General features: G+C 39.5%; 1 protein-coding gene across 4 annotated transcripts in view; it reads right to left on the bottom strand.

The window, feature by feature from the left end:
• CABIN1 (calcineurin binding protein 1) overlaps positions 1 to 24,199 on the bottom strand; it is a 115,031-nt gene that overhangs the window by 64,602 nt on the left and 26,230 nt on the right. For all 4 annotated transcript variants that reach the window (XM_059863754.1, XM_059863758.1, XM_059863756.1 and 1 more), the window contains 5 exons: positions 22,412 to 22,672; positions 20,957 to 21,108; positions 19,063 to 19,241; positions 8,335 to 8,517; positions 5,606 to 5,946 (listed from right to left, as the gene is read on the bottom strand). In XM_059863754.1, coding sequence (XP_059719737.1) covers positions 5,606 to 5,946; positions 8,335 to 8,517; positions 19,063 to 19,241; positions 20,957 to 21,108; positions 22,412 to 22,672 — 1,116 coding nt within the window. The remainder of the gene's footprint in view (positions 1 to 5,605; positions 5,947 to 8,334; positions 8,518 to 19,062; positions 19,242 to 20,956; positions 21,109 to 22,411; positions 22,673 to 24,199) is intronic.

The raw sequence follows: 24,199 nt of genomic DNA, 5'->3' as shown, positions 1-24,199 counted from the left end.
CACAGGGGATGCAGAAGCCACCACAGGTAAAAGTACAAAACAAAATACATTTTTATTTATTAACCTGCAGTGTCTGTCTTTTCTCGTTTTTGTCATTCTTGCTGTTCTATTCTCTCCACACACTCTCTGGAAGCACTCCCAGCTCTTCCCTTGGGCCAGGCACCTGCAGGGAATACCTGCCAGAGCTGAGGCCTCGACCCTCAGGCTCAAACTGCAGCCTTGTTTTAGTGGGGAGGTGAATTCAGAGCTTTTGGGCCCACCCAGCCACTGCCCTCCATGTAAGTTCACTTCAACTCCCTGGAAATCCCACAACTGTCATCAAACTTGGTTAACAGTGCTCAGTGAATTAACAAGAAATCATCTGTAGGGGACCAAATGATAGATGACAACCAAAGATTGATAAAAGCACTATCCCTCTAAAATTTCAATGCATGAAGCACTCTTTTGTAGCTGAGAACTAGGGACAGCTGTTGGCTCCAGGCAGAATGTTACCAACAGATGGGACAATTATTAATTGTGAGATTTCACTGATGGAAGCTTTGCTTTACTTCATTTTTTATTTCAGGCTTCAAAAGTGGCATTTGAGTTGCATTTGACCAGCTTTTGTACAGAAAACTCCACAAGAGAGGACATGAAAGAAAGAGGAAGATGTTTGGTTCACAGAGACAAATAAGAATGTTGCACTCTGGCTTGTGTTCTGTGCTCTGGAAATACAATTCTGTGAGTCACAAATGTGATTAAATCATGTCCATCCAAGAAGCACATTCCAGCTGTAATATTCTTTCTTTTGTGTACAGGTTTCTGTGTTGGGGTGGGGGGGTTATTAGAAAAGTTCTTCTCCTGTGTTCCAGAGTATTTTTATTTCTAAGACTCTGGTGAAACAGTAAAAGCTCTGCTCAATCACCAGTGCCTTTGTGCTAATGACAATAATCATGCAGAAATCTCCAATGTCTCCCCAGAACTGCAGCATCCCCTCTAGCAAAATGCTGATTATGGATTCATGTGCAGGAGAGCTGAACACTGGCAATAATAACCAGACATTTATGGGTGTCAAAAATCCCTCATTCCAAGAGCTCACAGAGGTACTTACACAGGGCATTCATGATTATAGTGCAGCACAATCAATGGGATTTGGACAGCTTTGTTTTGCTATGGAACAAAGACATATTCACTCACAAACATCACAAGGTACTTTCTGGCTGGTCATGGATATCAGTAAATTTAATTATTATCACTGAGTGTCAAATTTAATTAAGACTGAAGAAAGCAGAAGGTGTAAACTCAGCTGCATACTAACTTTCTTGTACATAACTTCTTTTGTAATATGTATTTCTGTAATCCTGTTAACCTAATCCTGAAAAACGCTTGGAAATACATACAGAAGAAAATACAACACAAGAGAAGCTACAAAAATCTGGTCTTCCATGAAAGCCATCCTGTTTTGAATAAAATCAGAATCCAACAAAAATAAGCCTATTGGATCATCCAAGATCCAGGCAGAGAAAATGCTTTCTTTTGTGCTAATCATAGTCATCAGAAGTGTAAGTTAATTCCAAGTGTGAAAATGAAGTAAGACTTGCTTAATGTGTGGTAATCTGAATCTTAGAGTTAAAACTATCACATAAAAATTCAAGGAAAACAAAATCCTTAAGAAAGTTACCATCCCACCACAAAGCTCAAATCTAAAATCCCATCTCAAGAAATGTTAGCTATGGATGTATTCTGAAATGGAAAGTGTACAAGGAAAAGGTTAAGAGATCATGAATTGTACATCATGCTCTGGTGCTGGGATGTGCTGTGCACATTACACTGACCATCCACAGGCATGTGTTTGGTGCACATAATTCACAGGCTTTTATTGAACAAGATGATGGCAGCAACCCAGCCAGGAGGAGAAAAGATCATTCAGACAAATGGGGCAATTACACGGTAACTTCACACAATCAAAGCTAATAGGAATAAAAGACATAGTTACAGATTTTCCACTACCCTTCTCCTTAAATCAGCATGATCACTTATTCCCAGTAAATATGCCTGAGCAGGTCTCAACTCATTAGATTTCACAGAGTCTGCTCTGCTTGGTTTTCAGCTGATGAAGTTATTAGGAGTGGGTGAAGGGATCCAGGACACAGCAAAAAGGATTTATTCTTCCTGGCACACTGCTTGCCAGCCTCAAATGCTGGATTTGGCTGTCTGACTCAGGGCAATTATGAAATACTCTTTCCAGTTCAGCTGTTGCCTCCCACATCTTTATCACCCCAAGATTCAAAGACAAGATGACTGACAGGGTACAGTAACTTGCAAAAAAGCTGAAGTAGAAAAGGAAAATCTTTTAGGGTCAAACCAAGTGGAACTGAGTCACCTGGGATGGACACCCCTTAACTCAATGGTGTCAGAAACACCTTCACCTAAACTGGAAACTCCACCAAGTGTTTCTGGGAGGTGAACAAAACACTCCACTATACTTTAATCCTTCCCTCTGATTTCATTTACAGTCCTTTAGAAGGCTTTGTCTCAAAAACCTCCTCCTTCTCCTCCATCAAACAAAAGCAAAATAAAAAGACTACTGATTTGAAGGGTGGCCTTTTAAATGAACTGTTATTATCAAACTGTTTCTACTTGAAGTGGTTGCATCTATTATGCTTCCAGATTATGTCTGTTCTCTAAGTACATATTAAGCCTACAAACATATAATCTTGTAATTTTTACATGCATGCATTATGCCTGGTTTGACCAACCTGTCACATCACTGACTTCATGTCTCACCCAACATTTATCTCCCCATTAAGGGCTCAGCTAAAAACAGACATTACAGAACATTTAAACTTAAAACTTCACACAGTCTTTGTGAGCAGATTCTTCCAGGATTTACAGAGCACCTTTTATTTTGAGATTAAAAAAAAAGCATGTAAGTAAATATTTTTCTTTCCTGACAACCTGCTGGTTACAGATGATCAGACCAGTTCCAAATCCTGATCCACAAGGACCATAAGGTGAATACTTTTCACAAAGTTACACTGACAAATAGTGTCTTGCCAAGCCCTCACTTTTCCTTCCAAACTGTGCCCACATTCATTTTTGGAGGCAAAAGTCACAAAGGATGAAGACTTTACTTCAGGACAATATTAATAGGAAATTGAAACTACTGCCCAAACTGGCAATGAAGCAACTTCTGAAAATTAATCCCTATTTCCCTGCACATTTACTCCAACTAAAGACAGCTATGTATAAATTTATTCTGATAACAGACTAAAACAAAGAAAAATAGACTCCAAATATTAAGCTGGATTTTGCAGGGGAAAAAAAAACCAACAGAACATGTAGCCAAACAAAATGTTCATAGAGTTTGAAAAGATGTTTAAAAAAGCACTCAACTATCTTCACTAATCTCACAACAGCAAAACCAGGAAAGCTGTGAAATGGGAGAAAACAGATTGCATATGGAAAACTTGTTTTTCTGAGCACTATGGAGACCTGCCAATCCTCTGCTCTTCCCAGCCAACCATGAATTTTGGCCATCAGTCTAAATTCTTCATGCAAATTCCTGGCGCTGGAATGTAAATGCTGAATTTTCCAAGCTGGTTATACACACTTAAAAATTAATCTCAGTTTTCTAAAATTTACCACTCTGCCCCTCAACAACACAAACTGATGTAATTTATCTCATTTTTTTAAATCAGGCTTATCATGAGTAAATGTAAGCATAATTCTTACTGCAGTTCTGCTGACAATGATCCATTTTGTGTTTTAATTTTCTGCAGGAGTGTAACTTCCACTAAAGACACAGTCATGTGCCATTAAAGCACAGACATTGGACACTGCTCTACAAAAGAACCTGGATGAGTCACTGAAGAAAGAACAAGTAAAACCCATGTGAAAATATGCAGTGCACATATAGCAAGAAGATTTTTTTGGGTTTTGCCAGGTTAAGTGTTCATTATGCATTCTGCAGAAGTAATAGAAGGGACAGAAACACCCAGAAATGCTCAGTGAAGCCAGCCTGGAAACTACTAGGCTCAAACAGGCAGGATTCAGTTTTTCTGAGTTCCAAGAGGAAACAGATTTAGACAACAATGTGTATTTCACATGGAAATCCATCACTGAGTTGATATTTGTATAAGGAGGGAGATATAAGGAGCAAAAGAGAAAGCTTCATCAGGGAAAAATAATGGAAGAAAATATTTTGCCAGTAGTTTCTCAGGCAAGGCCATGAGATTTGAACCAATAAATTGAAAACAGGCAGCTTTTTTTGTTTAATGTTGATACAAAATCATGTCAGCAACAGTAATGACAGATTGCAGGAATCTATGGCTCCTATTCATGATTAGCTCCATGGAAAAATTAACAACTGTTACATACAAACAGCCTAAGAATGTTTTCAAAACAAGCTCTCTATAAAAAAGGGTGATATTTTTCTGGATAACCACTCTACAGACACATGGAATATTCATCACCTTCCAGCAGGTTGGCAGGACTTGCCTGTGCTCCCTTTGCAGTGACCCTGGGGATGTTTGCTGCTCCAGGCCAGGGGACAATTCATTTCCCCTCCCTGCTGCTCACATAAGCTTCAGTACTGGAGGGGAAGAAAACTCAGGAAGCCTTGCAAAGCAGTGTATGATCTAATTCAAGACTTCCAAGTTTAAAATCTGTGACTTCAGACCTTGATTATGACAAACAGTAAAATACCTCTGATCATTTCAATGTACTGTTCCTACACACTTTACCAACAAAGACCCAGGGTACCCAGGAAGTTTATCTTTGTCACATGATGTGTTTACACAATACTGATAAATTTCTGCTTCCAAGTCACTTTTCAGTCCACTTATTCTGTAAAATAAATAATTGCTGTACTTTTCATGAGAACATCTTAATTTATGTGACATATCTAAAATGTAATTCTCTGCTGAATGACAGAAAATTACTTAGTTCAGTAATAAAAAAAGAAATTTTCTCCTTAACTGACCTCACACACAAATCAGACAATCTAGGAGCTGAAGACTTCCCCAAGTGCAGCTTCATTCCAAACTGCACTGAACAAGCTGTGTTTTAGCACTGAGACTTCTGCACCAGTGCCAGTGGCAGCACAGTTGGTTTGCTGGGGTGTTGGACAATACTCTTTTCCTGACCCAGAGATGGGGCAACTGAGAGGTGTTTTAAAAACTTTTATTCCATGTTCAGTCTCATGAGGAGGGTGAGACAACACAGATGTTATAATTCACACCATCCCAATCAGAAGCTGACTGTTTTCTAATGATGATACACTGTGTTTCTTGGCCTGTCAGCTTTTTGCCACACTGTGCTGTAGATGCCCTAAAGCCAATCATGTAAAATTACCCCTTGTGGGTCCTCCTACAATGCATCTTCCATAGTTCTACTTCTCCAAGGATCTAGTCTTATTTGTGAGGCCATCCTTTGAAACCTTTTTCTAGTTCAATTTCTCTCTCAACAAGAGCTGAGACAGAAAGCTGATAAAGCTGATAGAGCTGAGAGAGCCTGTCCTATTCCATGGCATTCCCAACTCAGCATTTCTTATCTCGAGGTTTGCACACAGATGCACACTGAGAACTCCCTGCAGATCCAACCCCCCCTGGGGCTCAGAGCTCACCTTGTGTGTTTTGCTGTAGGTGTAGAGGTAGGCCAGCCTGTAGAGGCTCTTGTAGTGCTGGGGGAAGCGGCTGAGGCACAGGCAGAAGGAGGAGATGCACTGCTCCGTCAGGAACTTGCGCTGCTCCTCCAGGTCTGCAGGGAGACCCTGGGGAAACTCACAGGCATCCTCTCCACCAGGCTCAGCCTTCTTCTTGCAGTCCCACTGTGAGCCTGGGACCACGGCAGCTCTGAGGGCATTGCCAGAAGCACACTGAGGATCCAGCAGCAGTTTCTGGGCTGTAGGCTCAGTAGGATCGTAAGATACTGAGATCTCCAGCAGCTCCTCTGACTTTCCTGCAGCTGGAACAGTAAGAGGAAAGTGACAGTGAAATTGCCATTTCCAAATGGCAAATGACATACAGAAAATGACAAAAATACAGTGTGACAAAAGGTAATCCTTTTCTTCATTAAAGCATATACAGAAATATTGAAAACAATCTTTGACTATTTGTGATGCTCATTGAACAAGTGATCTGCAACTCATTGACAGAGCCACACAGTGGTGTCATCATTGTCTTCATCTGGGTTTTATCCTGGTATCTCCACTGTCTTCATCTGGGTTTTATCCTGGTATCTCCACTGTCTTCATCTGGGTTTTATCCTGGTATCTCCACTGTCTTCATCTGAGTTTTATCCTGGTATCTCCACTGTCTTCATCTGGGTTCTATCCTGGTATCTCCACTGTCTTCATCTGAGTTTTATCCTGGTATCTCCATTGTCTTCATCTGGGTTTTATCCTGGTATCTCCACTGTCTTCATCTGGGTTTTATCCTGGTATCCCCATTGTCTTCATTTGAGTTCTATCCTGGTACCTCCATTGTCTTCATTTGGGTTTTACCCTGAACAATAGTATGAATTCAGCACACCTTACACAATGCAGGGTTTTACATACTCTTGTAAGATTGAGGAGGAGGGGGGAAAAAAAACCGAAATAAAAGAGTAAATTCAGGAACATTTTATTGCAAAGAAAAGAAGAAAGAAAAGAAAATTAATGCCACCCTCCCAAGTGAAATTTATTATTTCTAATAGTCTGCCTAGAACACAATCCCAGAACACAAAACGGACTCAGACAGAAGGATCAGCAGCAGCTCACCTGGTCTTCTGCATAATGTAGGACCCACAGTTCCATGTAAATATTTTTGTAATTAACTTGGTAACTTATAATTCAATTGGCCCATCTTTTGTTGAAGGATACCAAATCTTACTTCAGAAATCATCTTGTTACAGTGACAGCTTCCACACTTCCTGTTAGCTAACCACAGCTGCTGGAAACACACATGCTACATGCAGATTAATTTCTTTAACTTTGATCTTTAGTCATGGCAGTTTATCATGTCTTTGTCTTTGCTAGGATAAAGAGCCTCTTACATTAGATCTTATCTCCCAGCAGAGAGTGTAGATATACACTAAAATGTACTTCATCCTCAAATATACAGCTGCTCCATAACTTCTTCTCTCATAAGGCTGAATTTTGGAGTCAAATATGTTTTATAGAACACACATTTTTCAAAATGTGCTTGCCTGATGTCTATATCCAAAATAATTTTACTGTACAGGTAGCTTTATGGGAAACAACATCTGTTCTAATAAACACCAATAATTTAAGAATGCATTTGATGGTTTTTCTGACAGACAAATGATGACAATAACACAGCTCACTGCAAGCCTGAAAAAGAGCCATAATTTTAGTCTAGTAGCCAAAAGACTACTGGATTTAGTGATTATGGAGTAGTATTTCACAAAATTGGAACTGGAACCCATTTCAGCATGTTAATGCAAGCACCACCACAGCCTTCCCTAGCTTAGGCACAACTGCAGTCAAATATTTTTAAAAACAAGAAACCAAGGTAATCCAGGTCTGCAAACAAAGAGATAACTGCTTGGCACTTGTTCCCAGTGAGATCAGGGAAGTGATTCAGGACTCTCCACACAGCATGATCTCTGGATCTCTGGATCTGGGAAAGTGTGAGCTGGCAAAGAAGACTTAACATCCACAAAAAGCCACAGCCTGGAAAGGTGGACAAAAATTTACACATTGGTTTTGTTTGTCTTTCCCTGTTGAAGTCCAGCCTCTTTATCTACTGCCACATCCAACTGTACAAACATCAGCCAAAGGGAAATTCCAGCTACTGGATTTTGAAACCATTTTTCCAGTGGAATACAGAACACTTAGTACTATTATATATGGAAAAATCTGGTAGAGAGCAATTCTAGTTCTCCACTGGAATGAAGTATACAATGGAATAAAACATCTAAATTCTACTATTTAAGCTCTTCTCTGTACTGAATATTAAGCTGCTACTGGGACAGAACAAACAGGGCATCTATTCCAGGGAAAAGTAAAAAAGTCTTGTTTGAGACTATATTCAGTTGACTACTCTTTAAATTATTTAAAAATATGAAACACTGAAGAAAAAGCAAATAATAACCTAAAAAAAGGCAAGCCAGTCAAAGGGCCAGCAGACAGCAGTTTAGTTTTTCTTTGTAAGATTTAACAGATAGAACAAATTGGCCTGGTGGCCACATAAGTGAGGCACAGTTCCAAATTTAAGCTACACACATAAAGACAGCAATGATACCTAGTTAAAATCCTTAGGCACAGGGCAGCATGTTTCAGTGCATCTGCAAGCCAAAGAAACATTTTAATGAGACTATTGCAGCTGCCAGTATCTATTAAATCAGGCATACCCTTTTCCTCTGCAGCTCCCAGGGTCTCTTTGCTGAGCACCAGTGTATCAGCACAGGCAGCAGAAATCCTCTTCTCTGTGTAAGTCTTCTTCAGGCTGTCCTGAGAACTGGCAGGCTCATTGAACATATCCTGTGTGGAGCTGGAGTCAGAGAGCACTGCTCCAGTGCTATCCTGACTCCTCTCTGCAAAAGAGATAAAGAAGGAATGCACCACTTCATACTCCTCAGGCTGCTCCTGTCTCTTGGTAACAGCAACACAAAGCTCTGCAAACTCTTACAACTGCCACACAGGATCCCTAAGCACCACCAAGAAAAGGTATTTCATTCTCACCACATTTCTTCCTAGAATATAATCCTGGAATTTGATTCAAAAGCAATAAAGCTCAACTTTGAAGAGCAGTTAGACTGGGACAGTATTTCAGGCAGTATGGCCCTGTAAAACCTCCCAGGTTTACTGGACCATTTGCCTTGGAAAGCACCCAGTGTAATTTTGAACCTGACACAAGCAAAGTTCAGTTGACAAGAGAAAACCATAAAGAACAATTCTGGTAAAAATTACTCATGAAGGAAAGAAAAATCAGTAAAATTAGAAGGCAAACACTTACAGGAGTGATCTCTGATGCCAACTATCCTGCAGGTGTAAGATGGTACTCAACAAACACTCTGAAAGGTGATTTGATATGGCAAATTCACAACACATCAAAGAACTAGGATTAACACAGACAGGGAAACTGGACTTCAAGGCAGCCACAGAAGCAAAGGAGAAGTGACTTTACCTTGGCAGAGTGGAGCAGTGGCTGCTGGCTACAGTACAGTCACAACTAAGCTGTTCATCTGCACAGAACAGGCACTGTGACTTTATCAGGGGGCATAAAACACACCTCAGAACAGGCAAGTGAAAACCTCCCACTCATGTCTGAAACCTGCCAGATGTAACCCAAGTTCTTTACATCAAGGGTTATCAGAGGCAGCCCTGCATGACTAAAGAACCCAGCTGAGTGTCTCTGACAGAAAGAGGCCTGCACATTCCCACTGAGATGGGAAACTGGCATTTTTCCATATTGTGCCAACACAATTCAGTGTTCAACATAAAATTCCAATACTAGCAATTCCCTTTAAATCTGGAGTCCACAAGAATTACTTCCAATTTCTTCTGAAGACTCTGATACTTGATTCTGTGATCTAGTAAAAGGTGTCCCTGCTCATTGCAGGGGTGTGGGACTAGATGATCTTTAAAGGTCCATTCCAACCCAAACCATTTTATGATTCTATACAGAAATGGCATAACTAGAAGGGGGTTACATCCATTGTCTAGGCAGTTCCACTGCATTCTGATACATTAATTTTATTGATAAGATCAAGAAAGAAAATTAACAAAGCAAAAGCTCTTGCTTTGAGATGAGCGGATAATTTAATTAAATTTCTTCTGTTCCATCTGAATTGTACTTGTTCAGGAGAGAGCTAAGGGCCTCCTATGAATTTATTTTACCAAGATAAATCCCTCTGCAAACCTTCAGCTTGCAGATCAGGTTCTGCTTATTAGGATTCCAATGAATTTAAACCAAATTTGATGCACTCTGTAGGTTTTTCACTACCACACAAAGAAAACCTTCCCTTTCAGTGAGCAGATCTTAATAAAACTCTGTCTTGGAAAAGAATGGGGGAACAGTATTTGCTTCCTAATTGGAAGCTATATAAGCTGGTTAATGATGACAAGTTTTATACAGAAAGAATATAATTACAAAGAATGGGAAGAGAAGGATTCTGAAGAGAGGTCAGTCAAGCTTTAAATGACTCATTTATAAAGCTTTAATAACTTTCTGTGGTACAAATCAATACTATTGAACTCCCAGTTGACATCAGGAAAATCATTTACAGTAGCTCCCTTGGTATTTTTTTAAAAGAAGTTTCTGTATCTGTGACAAAGAGGCTGAGTTACTCATCTAGGGGGAAAAAAAAAAATTGCAAATTTCCAGATGTTGCCACAAGCCTGCAGGTCAGTTCTGATGTGTGGTTTTGACAGATGAAGCATTAGAATGTAAATCTAGAAATGCCAGAGCAATATGCCTGGGTGAGACCAGATCACTGGGAAATTACAACAGCTTTTCATCATGCAAAGACAGACAATGATTCAACACATTAAATTTCAAATGTATGCATGAGCTTTTCCTTATGGGAACAAATGTAAACACCTCCTCACAATTAGCTAGCTAATTTAATTTGAAATTTCTGCTTAAATGAGTGTGGGTCTAGGTAGGGATGTTTATTCTCCTTTTCTTACAATACATTAACCCTGTTTAAAAAATGATATTAACATTGGGCTCCTTAATCACTGGAAACCAGAAGAAGGTGACTATTGAGACAACTTTTTTATTATATTAGATATTCCTTGAATGCAGCAGATACTTTCCAACTAAGTGAGCCAGATGGAAAACCCTGGAGTATTCCAGAAATTAGCAGCAGCCACCAATTATTAGTATTAATTTCTCAGAAATCACAGAGGATGGGTAAAGTCCCAGGGAATGTAAAACAAAGTGGAGCACTTATCTTTACAAAGGATGAAAGGTCAAAGCTGTGAGCCAGCCTCCTTCATCTTCCACAGAATTATTTGAGCATAAGTAAATAAATAAATCTTTCTCTAAGCACCTAAAAGGTAACAGGACCAGGAGTAGAAAATGTGTGAGTGGAGCCCAGCACACACATTCACCTGTGAATTTGTGATGAATTTGTGATTCTCAAACCAGAACTGGCCAAAATGTCAGGCTACTCCAAACACACCTCAGCAAAGCAGCACTCTTGAATGTGTAATCAGCAACTTCACAGAAAAAATATGTAAGAGTCTTCCTGTTCTACTGAGCACTAATGAAAATTAAACTTAATTACGGTGTCTGTATTTGGGACCCACATTTTAGAAAAGACACTGAAATAGGGAAAATTAATTCAGAGGAGAGGATAAAAATGAGAGATTAATGAGATGACATATGAAAATTACCAGGAGAATTGGACTTATCTTAAAAAAGATGAGGGAGAATTTCCAAATACATATGATTAACCAAAATAAAAATACAATAATTGCTGCTCATATTCATTAGGTACAGTGCAAAAAGCAATGGGTTTAAATTGCAACAAGAAAATTGACTTTTTTTTGCCCTCATCTCTATCTTAACTGCTACATACAGTTAGAAAATAGCACAGTGAGCCAACCTACAGAGTCACTGTGGGCTTTCAAAGACAGGCAGACAAATAGCCATCATTTGTTAGGTTATCCAAGATATTCCTTAATATAATAAAAAGCTCTGACAATATCTAAACACTGCAGTATGCAGTGCAGAACTTCTGGCAACTGCACCAATTCACATCCTAACTGGGGTTTTCGAAAAGGAAAAAAAAGGCATATTTTGTATACATGGAAGTACAATTCTTTTCTAGCCTAGCTGCCAAATACAGCTATAAATATAAATATAAATATAAAATATAGATATGCTGATGGACACAGAGCAGATATTTTACATTTGTTGTGCTATGAAGCTGTTCCTTGCTCTGGTAAGAGCTGAGTGCAGTTGAGACAGTCATTAGTGCTGCTTAACCTGTGTGCCAAGGACTGCAGTGTGTGAGGCAGAGAATGAATTCCAAATTCCCAACTGCTCTCAACACCTGCCCTTCTGAATGACACAAACCCATGGAGAACATCAGTGCTTTTTAATAATTCCTGCCATAATTAGAGACAATTTAATGCAACCCAGTGTGATTTAAGAGTTAAAAATGTATTTTTATCTATATTTTTATACTTCAATTTTAAAAAATTTCTATTTCTATATTTTGTTTACCTATTTTCTTAGTTTCCCCACCCAACAATAGCAGTAAGGCAAGGTTTTCCAAAAAGCTGGGGTAGTCCCTTGTTGTAAGAGATTGGTAAATCAAGGACTAAATATTCTTTTGAGATCTCTCCCTGTAAAGTTTCCTATTACTTCAAAAGCTAAGATAAAAATACAGCTGGGTATTAATGTCCCAAAATGATTATCTGCAGCAGAAATGAAGAGTCTAGGGAGAAAGTTCTACTAAATTGTGCATAGGTATCTGCAACTATATTCCTAGGAAAAATATGATCTGATAGTAGATCTTTCTCCTTAGTATTATTATATTTTGTTTCATTACTTCATTTGCATCATTTCTAAGTTTTAGGAAGATTTCAAACAACCTGATGAGCTGAGATCTCAATTTGATGTAAAGTTAAATATTTCATGTTTATCTCTAAAAAATTCAGAAAATGGCACTTGAAAGCAAGTTTTTTTTACCTCGTTTCTCATAATGTCCTCAACTTGTGACATTTCATTTCAGATCTATGTCAGATTACATCCCCTACTCTGTCAAAAGATGAAAAAGAGCAGTTTTGGACAGGAGGTTTAAAAAGGTCAAAAGGAGAATCTTGTTAACTTTCAAAGACATTAGTAAAAAAATACTAATTATTATCAGAAAGATGTCATTGGGAAGAAAGAACTTGTATATTCCTCTGTACTGCCAAGACCTTGATTGCATCACACTGAGGTCCTGTCAGTCACATGGATGATTAAATCACTGCCATTACTGAACCACATCTGTCACAGATGTTAAAAAATACCTGAAGTCTGTTTGCCTTAATCCCATGCTTAAGAGCATTTTAACATTAATCTTATCCTAAATGAAATAGGTTTACTGGCTCGACTTCAAAAATCCCTGTTCCCACTATTGCTCCACAGGCAGACACAGCCAGCAGCAAGTCACTGTCACTGTCACTGCTCCCTGAGCCTTTGGGCACAGCCCCTGCAGGCCAGCCACCACCAGGACAGAGCTGTGGCAAACTCTGGAGGGCATAAATGGCCTTAAAATGGCTTCATTTTAAAATGCAGCAGGAAACAGGGCTCAGAACTGCAGCAGGGACTGCCCTGTGCCAGCACCCTCCCACAGGAGCCCTGTGCACCCTCCATGAGCCTTGGTACCCAAACTGAGCCCCCTCAGCACTGGGACAGGGACAAGGACAGTGATGTGTCACAGTGTGAGTGACCCAGCACTGGGACAGGGACAAGGACAGTGATGTGTCACAGTGAGTGACCCAACTGAGCCCCCAGCACTGGGACAGGGACAGGGAGAGTGATGTGTCACAGTGTGAGTGACCCAAATGAGCCCCCTCAGCACTGGGACAGGGACAAGGACAGTGGTGTGTCACAGTGAGTGACCCAACTGAGCCCCCTCAGCACTGGGACAGGGACAAGGACAGTGATGTGTCACAGTGTGAGTGACCCAGCACTGGGACAGGGACAAGGACAGTGATGTGTCACAGTGTGAGTGACCTGGAGCAGCTCAGCCAATGCCAGTGGCAGAGCTCTCACTGCCAAGCATGATGAGCAGGTACAGAACTGATGCTCAGGGAGCTGAAGCCCAGCTCCATGGTGCCAATGGCAATGAGGTGTTCTGCCTTGGACAATTATTTACTATGCAGCTCAGTAATCCTCTTTTGAATCTTTCTGGAAGTTAAAAGGAAGATGGAGAAGACCTCTGAAACATCTGCATACAGGACTAAGTAAAAGGCACAGAAAGCCAAGAGGGTACAAGTCACTTCTGAATGACATCTTTGTCTGTCTTAAACATCTGAAGGAAAATGTGCATCCAGTTCCTGTGAGAAGGTGTCTGAATCATGATAAGCAATCAGTTACAAGTCAAAAAGTCAGAAATGAGTGGCCCAGAAAGCTTTTCTACACATATGCTAACTCAATTTGCAGAAAAGAAACATCCTGCTGCACAGCTCAGAGCTTATGAGTAAGCAACTAAATATAACTGAAAAAAAAAAAATCTTGTCTCATGCAATAAAGGTGGGCTGTTCACAGGCTGTGAAGGTACAAACTCTTTGTCCTGCCTGGCACCATCTCTCCCCTCACCATTTGAACCTATGAGCATTTTTCTTCACTGGTCTGCAGTCAGAAACATGATGTATCACAGAATTCTCATTCTGCAAACAGACTCCACCCATAACAGAAGACAACATTTAGCTCTGCATCAAAAGGCACTTGCACATCATTAAAAAACAAAAGAACTGCAAAGATTTGCATGGGAGTAGGTTAATTTGAGGACAGCAATTTAAAGGGAGTTCTCTTTTAACATGAGTCAAAGATGTTTTGTCTGGCTGTACCGAACACAGAATGTGTTTCCATAACTTACAATCCTATATTGCTGTTCTGTCTTCAAGAGCAGAGCACCAGAGTATCTCACCCACGTCCCAGCTCTTTGGACAAATGCTTTTTACATCAGCTCACACCACATCTCAGTGTGACACTTGTACTAATCAGAGAGAGGTTAAACTGGGGAAAGGCAAAACTGGAGCACACTGCAATAAACTGGGTGTGATTCATTATTCATGGAGTCCAGTGTGCAGTCCCCAGGGACACCCAGCACCACGTGCCACAACAGCACATGCACTGCAGACCCAAGGATTGCATTTCTAACTGCTGAAGAGAGAGAATTTTAAGGGCAAGATGTTAATGTTCCAAAATGCAAAGTGGACCTTCTTTTTCTGCACAGAAACATCCACTCCATCCCAGAAGCTGATTTAGCTTAGCATGAGTGACAACCTGGTGCCAGAAGTTGCTCAGAGATCACCTTTGTCTCATCAGGATGTTAAGAACCCCCATTTACAAAAAGTGTGCATCTTCATCCCCTTTGCAGAATTACAGACCGACAAACTACGGGTGAGACTTCTCCCACAGCACGAAGCAAGGAGCCTTTCCTGGGAGTTTATCATGCAGGTTCTGCCAATTATTAAAAGCAAGCCAGGACAGGTAAAAGCAGGAAGAGAATGCCTGGGGAACAGAGATTTGTGTAAAGGTTAGAGGCAGCACGGGCAATATTGGTTGCAAAAGCAATCAGGCAAAGACAAACACAAAAAAGGACAATTAAGTCTAACTACACACGACACACTACATGACATGGATGAAGACTTAAACAACACAACATTTTCACACTGCAATAGCCATGGATACATCATCTGCATACCACCACAGGAACATGGAACTGAGTATCAACACAACAAAGGCATATTACAGTAAAAAAGACCTCCTAAACAATCTCCCAGTCTACTTTTTGGGAAACAAATACCTTATTCACATTTTTAAAATTTTATTTTACTACTTTTCCTGCTTTCTGAACTAACTCTATTGCTTATACTGTAAATGGTTTTTACTGACTACCTACATCCAGCCTGTATGGAGGAGGACACAGAGCATATCTGTTTTGCTATGTAACCTTTTTAGCTGTGTTTAGCACAGGTAATGAAAGTCTGAGTGGCTGGCAAGTTCCTGAGTGCTCCTGTTTCCTACATTGCTCTTAGAAAAGAAGAGTCTGAACCTATGCTTCAGACTTCAAATGTGAGTTTTCACTTTGGAGGGTTATAAAATAGCAATAGGAAGGGGTGATGCCAGGAAAGCCAGGATTAACAGAAGGAAAGAAAAGATGTTGCCAAATGGAAGGACAAGAAAAGAGAAAGGAAGCTGCCCATTTTACACACATGACAGCAGCAAGTCAGCCAGCAAGTAACAGCTGCCACTCAGCAATACTTTTGTCTCCTTGAAGGAGATATGTGCTAGCAGCTGCCACGAGGAAAAGGAAGTTTAGTTACTTTACTAGCTGTATTCACTGGTTCCTTTCTCCTGTTTTCATTAAATACATGACTTGAAACTAGTATCACCAGCACTCACTGGATCTGGAGCCTCTCAATGCTCTCAACTTTAACACTGATTTCTGCATATCCCAGCCATCATCTTCCACCAGCAAAACATCCTAGAGAGCTACAGAACTATAGTGGCATTTAAACAGAATGTATTTAAAGTGAGTCTGCCCTCACAGCTACACCTGTTTACAGATAAATGTTTGAAGATCAGAACCCTGGGATTTTCAAGAAAAGATGTTTGGCTGTACAGCAGTTCTCTCCAGCTTGTAAGGAGATAATTCACTGCTCTACAAGGCACCAAACTAACAACCCCACCAAAACTCAAACCCACAAAACCCATCAAATTAATAGAATAAGTAGAGTTCAGAAGGAACTGCAAGTGTTCATCTAGTCCATTCCTTTTTCATCAGGATAAATTGTATCTCCATCATGCCTGGCAGACAGCTGCAGTGCCACTTTCTAATGACTTCCAGGGCTAAAATATTGCAGCGTTATACAAAACCAGAATTTCCTAAGACTACTCTAACACAGTTTTCTAATGTTCAGAATGAAAATGCAATTTAAGTGCAATATCATCTGTTCTGTCTTCCATGAACACAGCTATCCTGGGGTTTTGCCTCTAACTCTTTGTACAGCTTCCAACACTATCTAGGTTACTCTGCTGTCATGTCTCCCCTCAGTCCTCTCCTCTGCAGACAAACCCTCCCAACTCCTTCTCTCTTTCCTCACAGGTCATGTTTTCTCAAAGCACAGAACACAGAAATGGTCAAAAAAGGTCTCTGAGGTCAGTAATGATCTCAAATAGCATCTTGCTTGTGGTAATGTGAAAAGTGTGTAAAACTGTACAATACCCTTACTTTACTTCTGCCATCTGATCAACAATATCAGTGCAAGAGTAAATAACAGTATTGTCAAGCCTCAGAAAGAATAAATACCTAGGCTGAATTTTGGTCAATTTATTTGTTCCTGAACAACAGTATAGACTGCTTCATTTCTGTCAGAATGGGTAAAAAATAATCTAAAGAGTAGTCAAATGATGAGTATTTTCTTGCTATTTTTAGGAATGGTACAATGGAAATGTTGGCGCCAGCTTTCTTCAGTGATGTGATTATGTGTAAGATGTCAAGAGCATTTTACTTCAAAAGTCTGTATTTTAATACAAGTAAAATGCAAATGCATGCAGAAGAGCACAGTATATGTAATAATATAAAAGTGGAAGACTTCTGAGCCTGTTAGCTCAGCCTGTTAGCTCTTCCATCTGTAACAGCCCCAAGGCAAATATTTCAGTTTCCTGGGGTTCTTCAATATGCTGTATCCAGGGTTTAGTTGTGCCAGCAACTCACCAAACATTATGAATGATGCAGAACTCTGCAATTCTCCTTGTCACGGTTACACACAGCCTTCCTGAAGATCACCCAAACTCTGCCTCTTCCAGCAGCTGACATTTGGAATTGCTTTGACAGCACAAAGCTCAGTCCCAGCTAGGCTCAGCTTGCAGATCCAGGCACTGCTCCCCCAGCCCTGGCAGAGGCAGATGTTGCTGCACTGGCACCTTCAGGCTTGGCTCAGCAGCCGCCTGTGCTCCCACGGGGCCCAGGCTGCCACAGCCAGAATGTCTCACTGCAGAGGAGGCACCAAGCACACACACTGGGTATTTATCTAGCTTATGGCTCTCCTGGGAGCCTGAGACACTCCTCAGGACCAAACAGATGTAGTCCTAGGCAGAAATGCTCCCCACAGGGAATATTACTTAAGAAATATTTAAATATTTGCTGCCTTCTATGCTGTTGTGTCAAAAGACATCAAAAAGCCAATAAAAGAGCCTGATCACTACATAACCCATTGACACCTCCACACTACAAATGATCTCAAAACAGTCTAATGAATTACTCCCAAGTGAAATGCAAGCAGTAACAAAACAAACATTTCTCTGTTCAATATAATGAGAGAAATAAAAGAGCTTCTGTCAGTTGCACCAAGAATTGTTGAGGAAAAGAAATAAATTTACCCTGAAAAAATTTCAGGCATATGAACATTTGTTCCAAAACCGTGTCAACAAAGTGATTTACAATTTCCACTCTTCAGAAAATGACAATAGGAAGCAGCCCACCCTCCAGAAATAAATTCATATCAAGCAGAGCATCTCTGTGGGGCCTGGCACGTTCTACCAACACCAAGCTGAACACTGTAGGTATTTTACTCCTTGAGTGCTGATACTCATAGATCCAGATAGATAAACAAATGGCTGGAAGAGTAGAATCAGAATCAAATTCCTAGCCAAATAATAAACTCAGGTTACTTAAATTGTAACTTAATTTCTATTATGTATGCAATTGCAAAATCTTCATTAACGCTATGACACCACCCCCCTTCTTACATTTATAAGCCAATTACTTATTCTACCACTTTATATTCTACAAAGATGAGCTGCTAACCAGTCATTGTAAATGATAAAGAAAAATTAAAAGATGAAATCTACTGGACTGTCATGCAAATCACTTCGTGCTGAATCACAATATATTCAAAATAGTTGCCACCTGCCTCCTTCAAGAAACTGTAATACAGTAAGAAATTGTAACACAACAAGCAAGAAATTGTAACACAACAGGCTTGTGTTGCCTTTTTACCAATTTGTCTTGTTCGAACCAGTCTGAATTTTCACATTCATTTCACACAGGCCGAAACAGTGTCCAGTCTTCTAAAGACTGAACCCACATCCTTCCTAAAGAGCTCTGAAGAAGAAAAATCACTGAACATTCAGGGAGCTCATACTCCTCCTACCAACACTACTGCTTTGACTAAGCGACAGGTACCAGCGGTGGCAGGTGACAACTTTGAGTTTGGCATTTAAAGCTCTGACTGTACATTGATTCTATTGAAGGCACTGAATATATCAAAAAATAATGAGCTTCAATATTGCCCGTGATACCCCAGACCCCTCACCCTCCTTGAGCAGCTGGCTGGAGCTGCTCAAGCCCCCCATGCAGAGCTCAGAGCACCTCCCTGCTGCAGAACTGAGAACAGGACTGTACCGTCCGGCGGTGCCTGCTGACGGGGTTTTTTACATTTGACGTAATCGTGGTCAACTGGAGTGGCTGTGTAAGGTGGGGATGTCAGACCTGGACCCGAGGAGGAGGGGAGGGAAGTCCCAGGGCCTGGCACTGTTCCAGCTGAGGAGTGAGAGTCTTCATCTATCAAGCAAGGCTTTTCTCTGGGAGGGCGACAAGAAAGGGCAAGTGTTACTGGGATATTTTATGAAAAATCCCTTCACCAGGATTTTTTTCTCCTGGGAAGCTCCAGCTTCTCCCTGGTTTGCTGCTTTGGAATGTGACTGAGAGAATTGTTTCTTCTAGTATGTGAATTGTTTTTATTTAATGACTAATCCTAGTCTAGCTGTGTTGGACTTTCTGGGCAGTCACGGGTTTTTATTATTTATTCTTTTCTAGCTTTCTATAGCCTTTTGCTATAGTTTAGTATAGTTTTAGTATAGCATCTCTATAATGTAATGTAATGTAATGTAATGTAATATAATACTTTACTATACTATAATATACAATAATATAATATACTATAATATACTATAATATAATATACTATAATATACTATAATATAATATACTATAATATACTATACTATACTATAATATACTATACTATACCATAATATAATATACAATAATATACAATAATATACAATAATATAATATACAATAATATAATATAATATACTATAATATACTATAATATACTATAATATACTATAATATACTATACTATACTATACTATACTATACTATAATATAATATAATATAATATAATATAATATAATATAATATAATATAATATAATATAATATAAATCAGCCTTCTGAGAACTTTAGAGTCAATTCTCATCTCTCACTTCATCCTGGGGACCACAACACCATGTTTATATACAAGATCTTACAGCATTTCCAGTACAGCAATCAAATCTCACTGACAAATTGTAAATAAAGGATTTTTAGTCCATGTTATTTTCCTCCCTGTAGTGGTTTTGGTTTGTTAATTTAAGATTTTTTTAACCAATGTATTGATGAGTGTGGTGGGTTTTAGTGTTGGTGAATCACTTATGTATTTACTTCTTTTTCTGAGGTAGGAAGACAGGATTAGGAGAAAGGGAAAGTAGGTTTAAAACTTTAAAACTTTTAAACCTACTTTTAAACCTTAAAGTAGGTTTAAAATTTTAAAAGGGTATAAAGAAAATTTTATTAACAGTAATTAAAAGAAAAAAGTAGTAAGAATTAAATTTTTAGAACACTTTAATAACTTTTTTTTCTTATTGACAATGTAAAGAAATAAAATTGAAAATTTTTAGCTAGTTTATTACTTTTGAAATAGTTTTTTTAGTTAATTTAGGGAGAGAAGTTTTTTGTTAATGTTATGGAGATTTTGTTTATAAGAGGAAAAATATTTTTTTGTGGTTCTCAATTTTTCTGACTAACAGCTGCATGGGGAAATTTGTAATTATGAAGTTTCCCCACCATGACACTCCCTTATCACTGGTCAATAGCAAACTCTTCTTTATTTTGTAGTTGTTAATGAGAAAAATTGTAACAATTAAAATCTCTCATCCTATAAGTGACCATCATTTGAATTTGCATTTTTTAACTGCTGATTTTAAAAATCAGATTTATGAATAAATAAAAACAGTGGCTTCAAAATGGATCACATGATCAGAATTGTTCTGTTTTCTTCACCTCCCATTTCCTCTGTGCCACTTATTGAGATCTCAGGGTAGCATGTAATCTTATTCATGGTACCTGAATACTGCATTAATGTACATTTTGTTCACTTTGTTTATATTTTATTCAGCTTCATTTTAATAGTTTATTGTACAGTAGTTCATCAGCATTCATTCAGAGGATGCTGCTGGAAACTAGCACTCACTTTTCTGCAACTTTTGGGGTGTTCTTCTCCTCACCCCTGGCAAAGGGTCCCTCAGAAGCTTCTTTCATGAAACTAACAAGTACCTCTGCATCTACTCCAGAGTCTGGTTTCCCCACAAGTTTCAAAATAGAAGCATGAAGTCGAAAATATACCTAAAAAACACCAAAGCCCACTTGGTCAGTAAAGAATCTGTAGCTCTGTAATCTATCACAAACAGTCTTTTCTCTGAAGAATCTGCAGGAGTTAGCAAAGACAGCTGTCACCTAAACTTCCCTGAAATGAACTTTTCCTGCCTTTGAAAGTTACTCCTAAAGTACAAAATCTGAACACTGCAAATTTTATAACCCTGATCTGTGGATCACAACAAAGAAAGGAGAACTGGCCTTGTTGAGAGCAAGTGACCCCTAGGTATGTTCTAGAGTTTTACCAGACAACACAGTGAAAGCAAAGGTCCCAGCTCATGCATGAACCTGTGCTTCCAGAGGTATGAGATGCCTGTGAACCCTATCAATGCTTGATTTTTATAAAAACCAATGAACTCAGAATTGCTACCCACCTGCCCAAACTGCCTTTGAAATGAAACCAGCCTGAATAACAGGCTCCATTTCACTCTTTAAGTGTGTCCTGCAAACATTCCACAACTCAGAGCACCATCTCCATGTGCCTAACAACCTGTAGAGATCATGATATAGGGGTCTCCTCGAGCCAGGTCTTATGAGCTCTTGGAGATCTATACCACACCCAAGATAGCTCAGCTACCTCAGATGGCATAAAATCAGCAGGATGGCTTCTGTGGTAGTGCTGGAAACAGAAAAGTTTTAATAAAAGGCAAAATAACAAAGCTCTTTACAGAGAAAAACTGGAGACAGGGGCAAGAAGCTCTTACTCCTGGTAAAGCACCTCACAAAAGTGATTATTTCCTTTGCTCTTTTTCTAGTGAAATGCTTAGGCTGGACTTTTTGGCTCCTGTCTGATTGGCTATCCTTAAGTTTGAGCGGAAGTCCCCAAGGTCCTAGGAGATGTCTTTTTACCTAATTGAGGATAGAAACTTCTGGGCTTTTTTTCCTTTTTAAGGAGACAAAGGATAATTTTGTCACTCCATCAACAGGGGGCACATTCCTACAAGAACAAAACTTCCAGCTATACATTCAACATTCCTTTACCTCCAAGGCTTCCAGCCTACACATTCCTTTACCTCCAAGGTTTCCAGCTACAAATTCAACATTCCTTTACCTCCAAGGTTTCCAGCTACACATTCAACATTCCTTTACCTCCAAGGCTTCCAGCTACACATTCAACATTCCTTTACCTCCAAGGCTTCCAGCTACACATTCAACATTCCTTTACCTCCAAGGCTTCCAGCCTACACATTCCTTTACCTCCAAGGTTTCCAGCTACACACTCAACATTCCTTTACCTCCAAGGCTTCCAGCTACACACTCAACATTCCTTTACCTCCAAGGCTTCCATGGCCAGTTCTGGTGGGTTGTGGTAGTGAATCTTCTTTGGGTAGCGAGCAGCCTCCTCGTGCAGGTAGTGCCCTGCCTGTTTGTAGTGCAGCAGGTACACCACAGGAGGCTGCTTCTGCTTCTCAGCTATCTTGCCCAGCATGTAGTGGATGAGCCACTCCTCCTCGTCGCCGTCGCCCTCGCAGCGTGCCGCGGAGGTGAAGCACAGCTTGGCTGTCTCCAGCATGCTGTCCCTGCGCTCCTCCATCTGCACAGGGCACAACACAGCACACAGCTCACTGCAGCTCCCCTGGCAAAGCCCAAAACCACCCTGCTGCCCCTGCAAAAGCACGGTACAGCTTGTAAACGCTTTCAATATAAATGATGGAGAAGGGATCACGTCCATCCCAAGCGGTGAAACGCAGCCCAGCCGCCCACAAAATGGGTTTGTGGATAGGTTTTTGTTCACTCCAGTGACTGCTGGCACAAGCAACAGCAAGACAGAAAAAATATTTATATTGATATAAATATAAATCTGAAAAATAATAACCCAATATTCATGTCTACAGAAATTCTACCACTTTTTCACAGTGGTAGAATTTTTTTTGGTAATTTTTTAGTGGTATTTTTTTTTAATTATCTTAACTCTTCAAAGAAAAAAATTATTTGCTTTGTTCTGCAACTGAAGTCTGCTAAAGCCACTATGGACCACTCTCATTTGTGAAGAAAAGTATTTCATCTTGCTTGCAATGTATCTAATTGTGAGATGAATATTCTCCCCACCCCACCCCGTCAAAAAAAAAAATTAAAACCAGCAGCATAAATTAAAGCTAAATGCCAATAAATTCATGTAAAAAAAAACTAGGTCAAAAGATGCATTAATGTAATTTTCTCTCTTTGAAAATGAAGTTTATAAATTTAAGCTGTGTGCCTATAACAAGAATAAAACATAACCTTTCCTTTCCTAAACATTCTGTAAGAAGAAGAAAATAATAAGGTTTTTGTGTATGAGAAACACATTCTTGAAGAGATATATCTGTGGAAGTGAGATGAAATTGTTTCAATTTATCTTTTATTATAATAATCTTTTCTTACTAAATTATGCATTTTTAATATATTCACTGGAAAAAAAATGAAGACTTAAATAGTCCTAAATAAACATTCTCATTTAATCCTCAATTTCAGATGGCTGCTCTGTATTGTTCCTTTTATCTGATACTATGAAGTCACTCCAGCACTATCCCTGGAATTCTTCAACAATTCCCTCATTGCCAAGGGGCTGCAAGACCATAAGACCAAACTTCTGATAGGGCAAAGCCACAAAATGTAGTAACTTCATTTTCTGAGTTCATTTCAGAGCTGTTGGATGCAATAACCCTCCAGAAGAAAACTCTGTTGTTGACTGTCATTTCAAACATCCTCTTTAATAAACTATTTGTTCCCTTTTAATACAGGCTGAGATCAGCTTTGTCCTCAGGCAAGAAAGTGCCAGTGGGAAATGCAGAGTGCAGTGCTGAGGCAGCTCTGAGTGACACTCACCACCTCCTGCAAATACTCCTCCCAGAAGCAAAGGGTGCTCCCAGCACTGACCTCTGTAGCTCAAACACTCAAAGTTTTACAAATTACAGCACCAGGAGCAGCACTTCCTTTTTTTTCACTGTGCTTCCAGCTGCAGACTAGGGAACATTTGGAAGTCAGAACAGCTAAATCAGAAATGGAATTCACTGGTTCAAAAAGACAAAACATTTTTCCAAGCAAGTCTTATCACTGTCAGAGTATATTTAGAATTGTTCAT

Source organism: Haemorhous mexicanus, chromosome 19, assembly GCF_027477595.1.
Source record: "Haemorhous mexicanus isolate bHaeMex1 chromosome 19, bHaeMex1.pri, whole genome shotgun sequence".
In the NCBI taxonomy this organism is placed as follows: Eukaryota; Metazoa; Chordata; class Aves; order Passeriformes; family Fringillidae; genus Haemorhous; species Haemorhous mexicanus.
The sequence above is the reverse complement of the archived record's forward strand: the minus strand, read 5'-3'. Positions and strand labels throughout refer to the sequence as shown.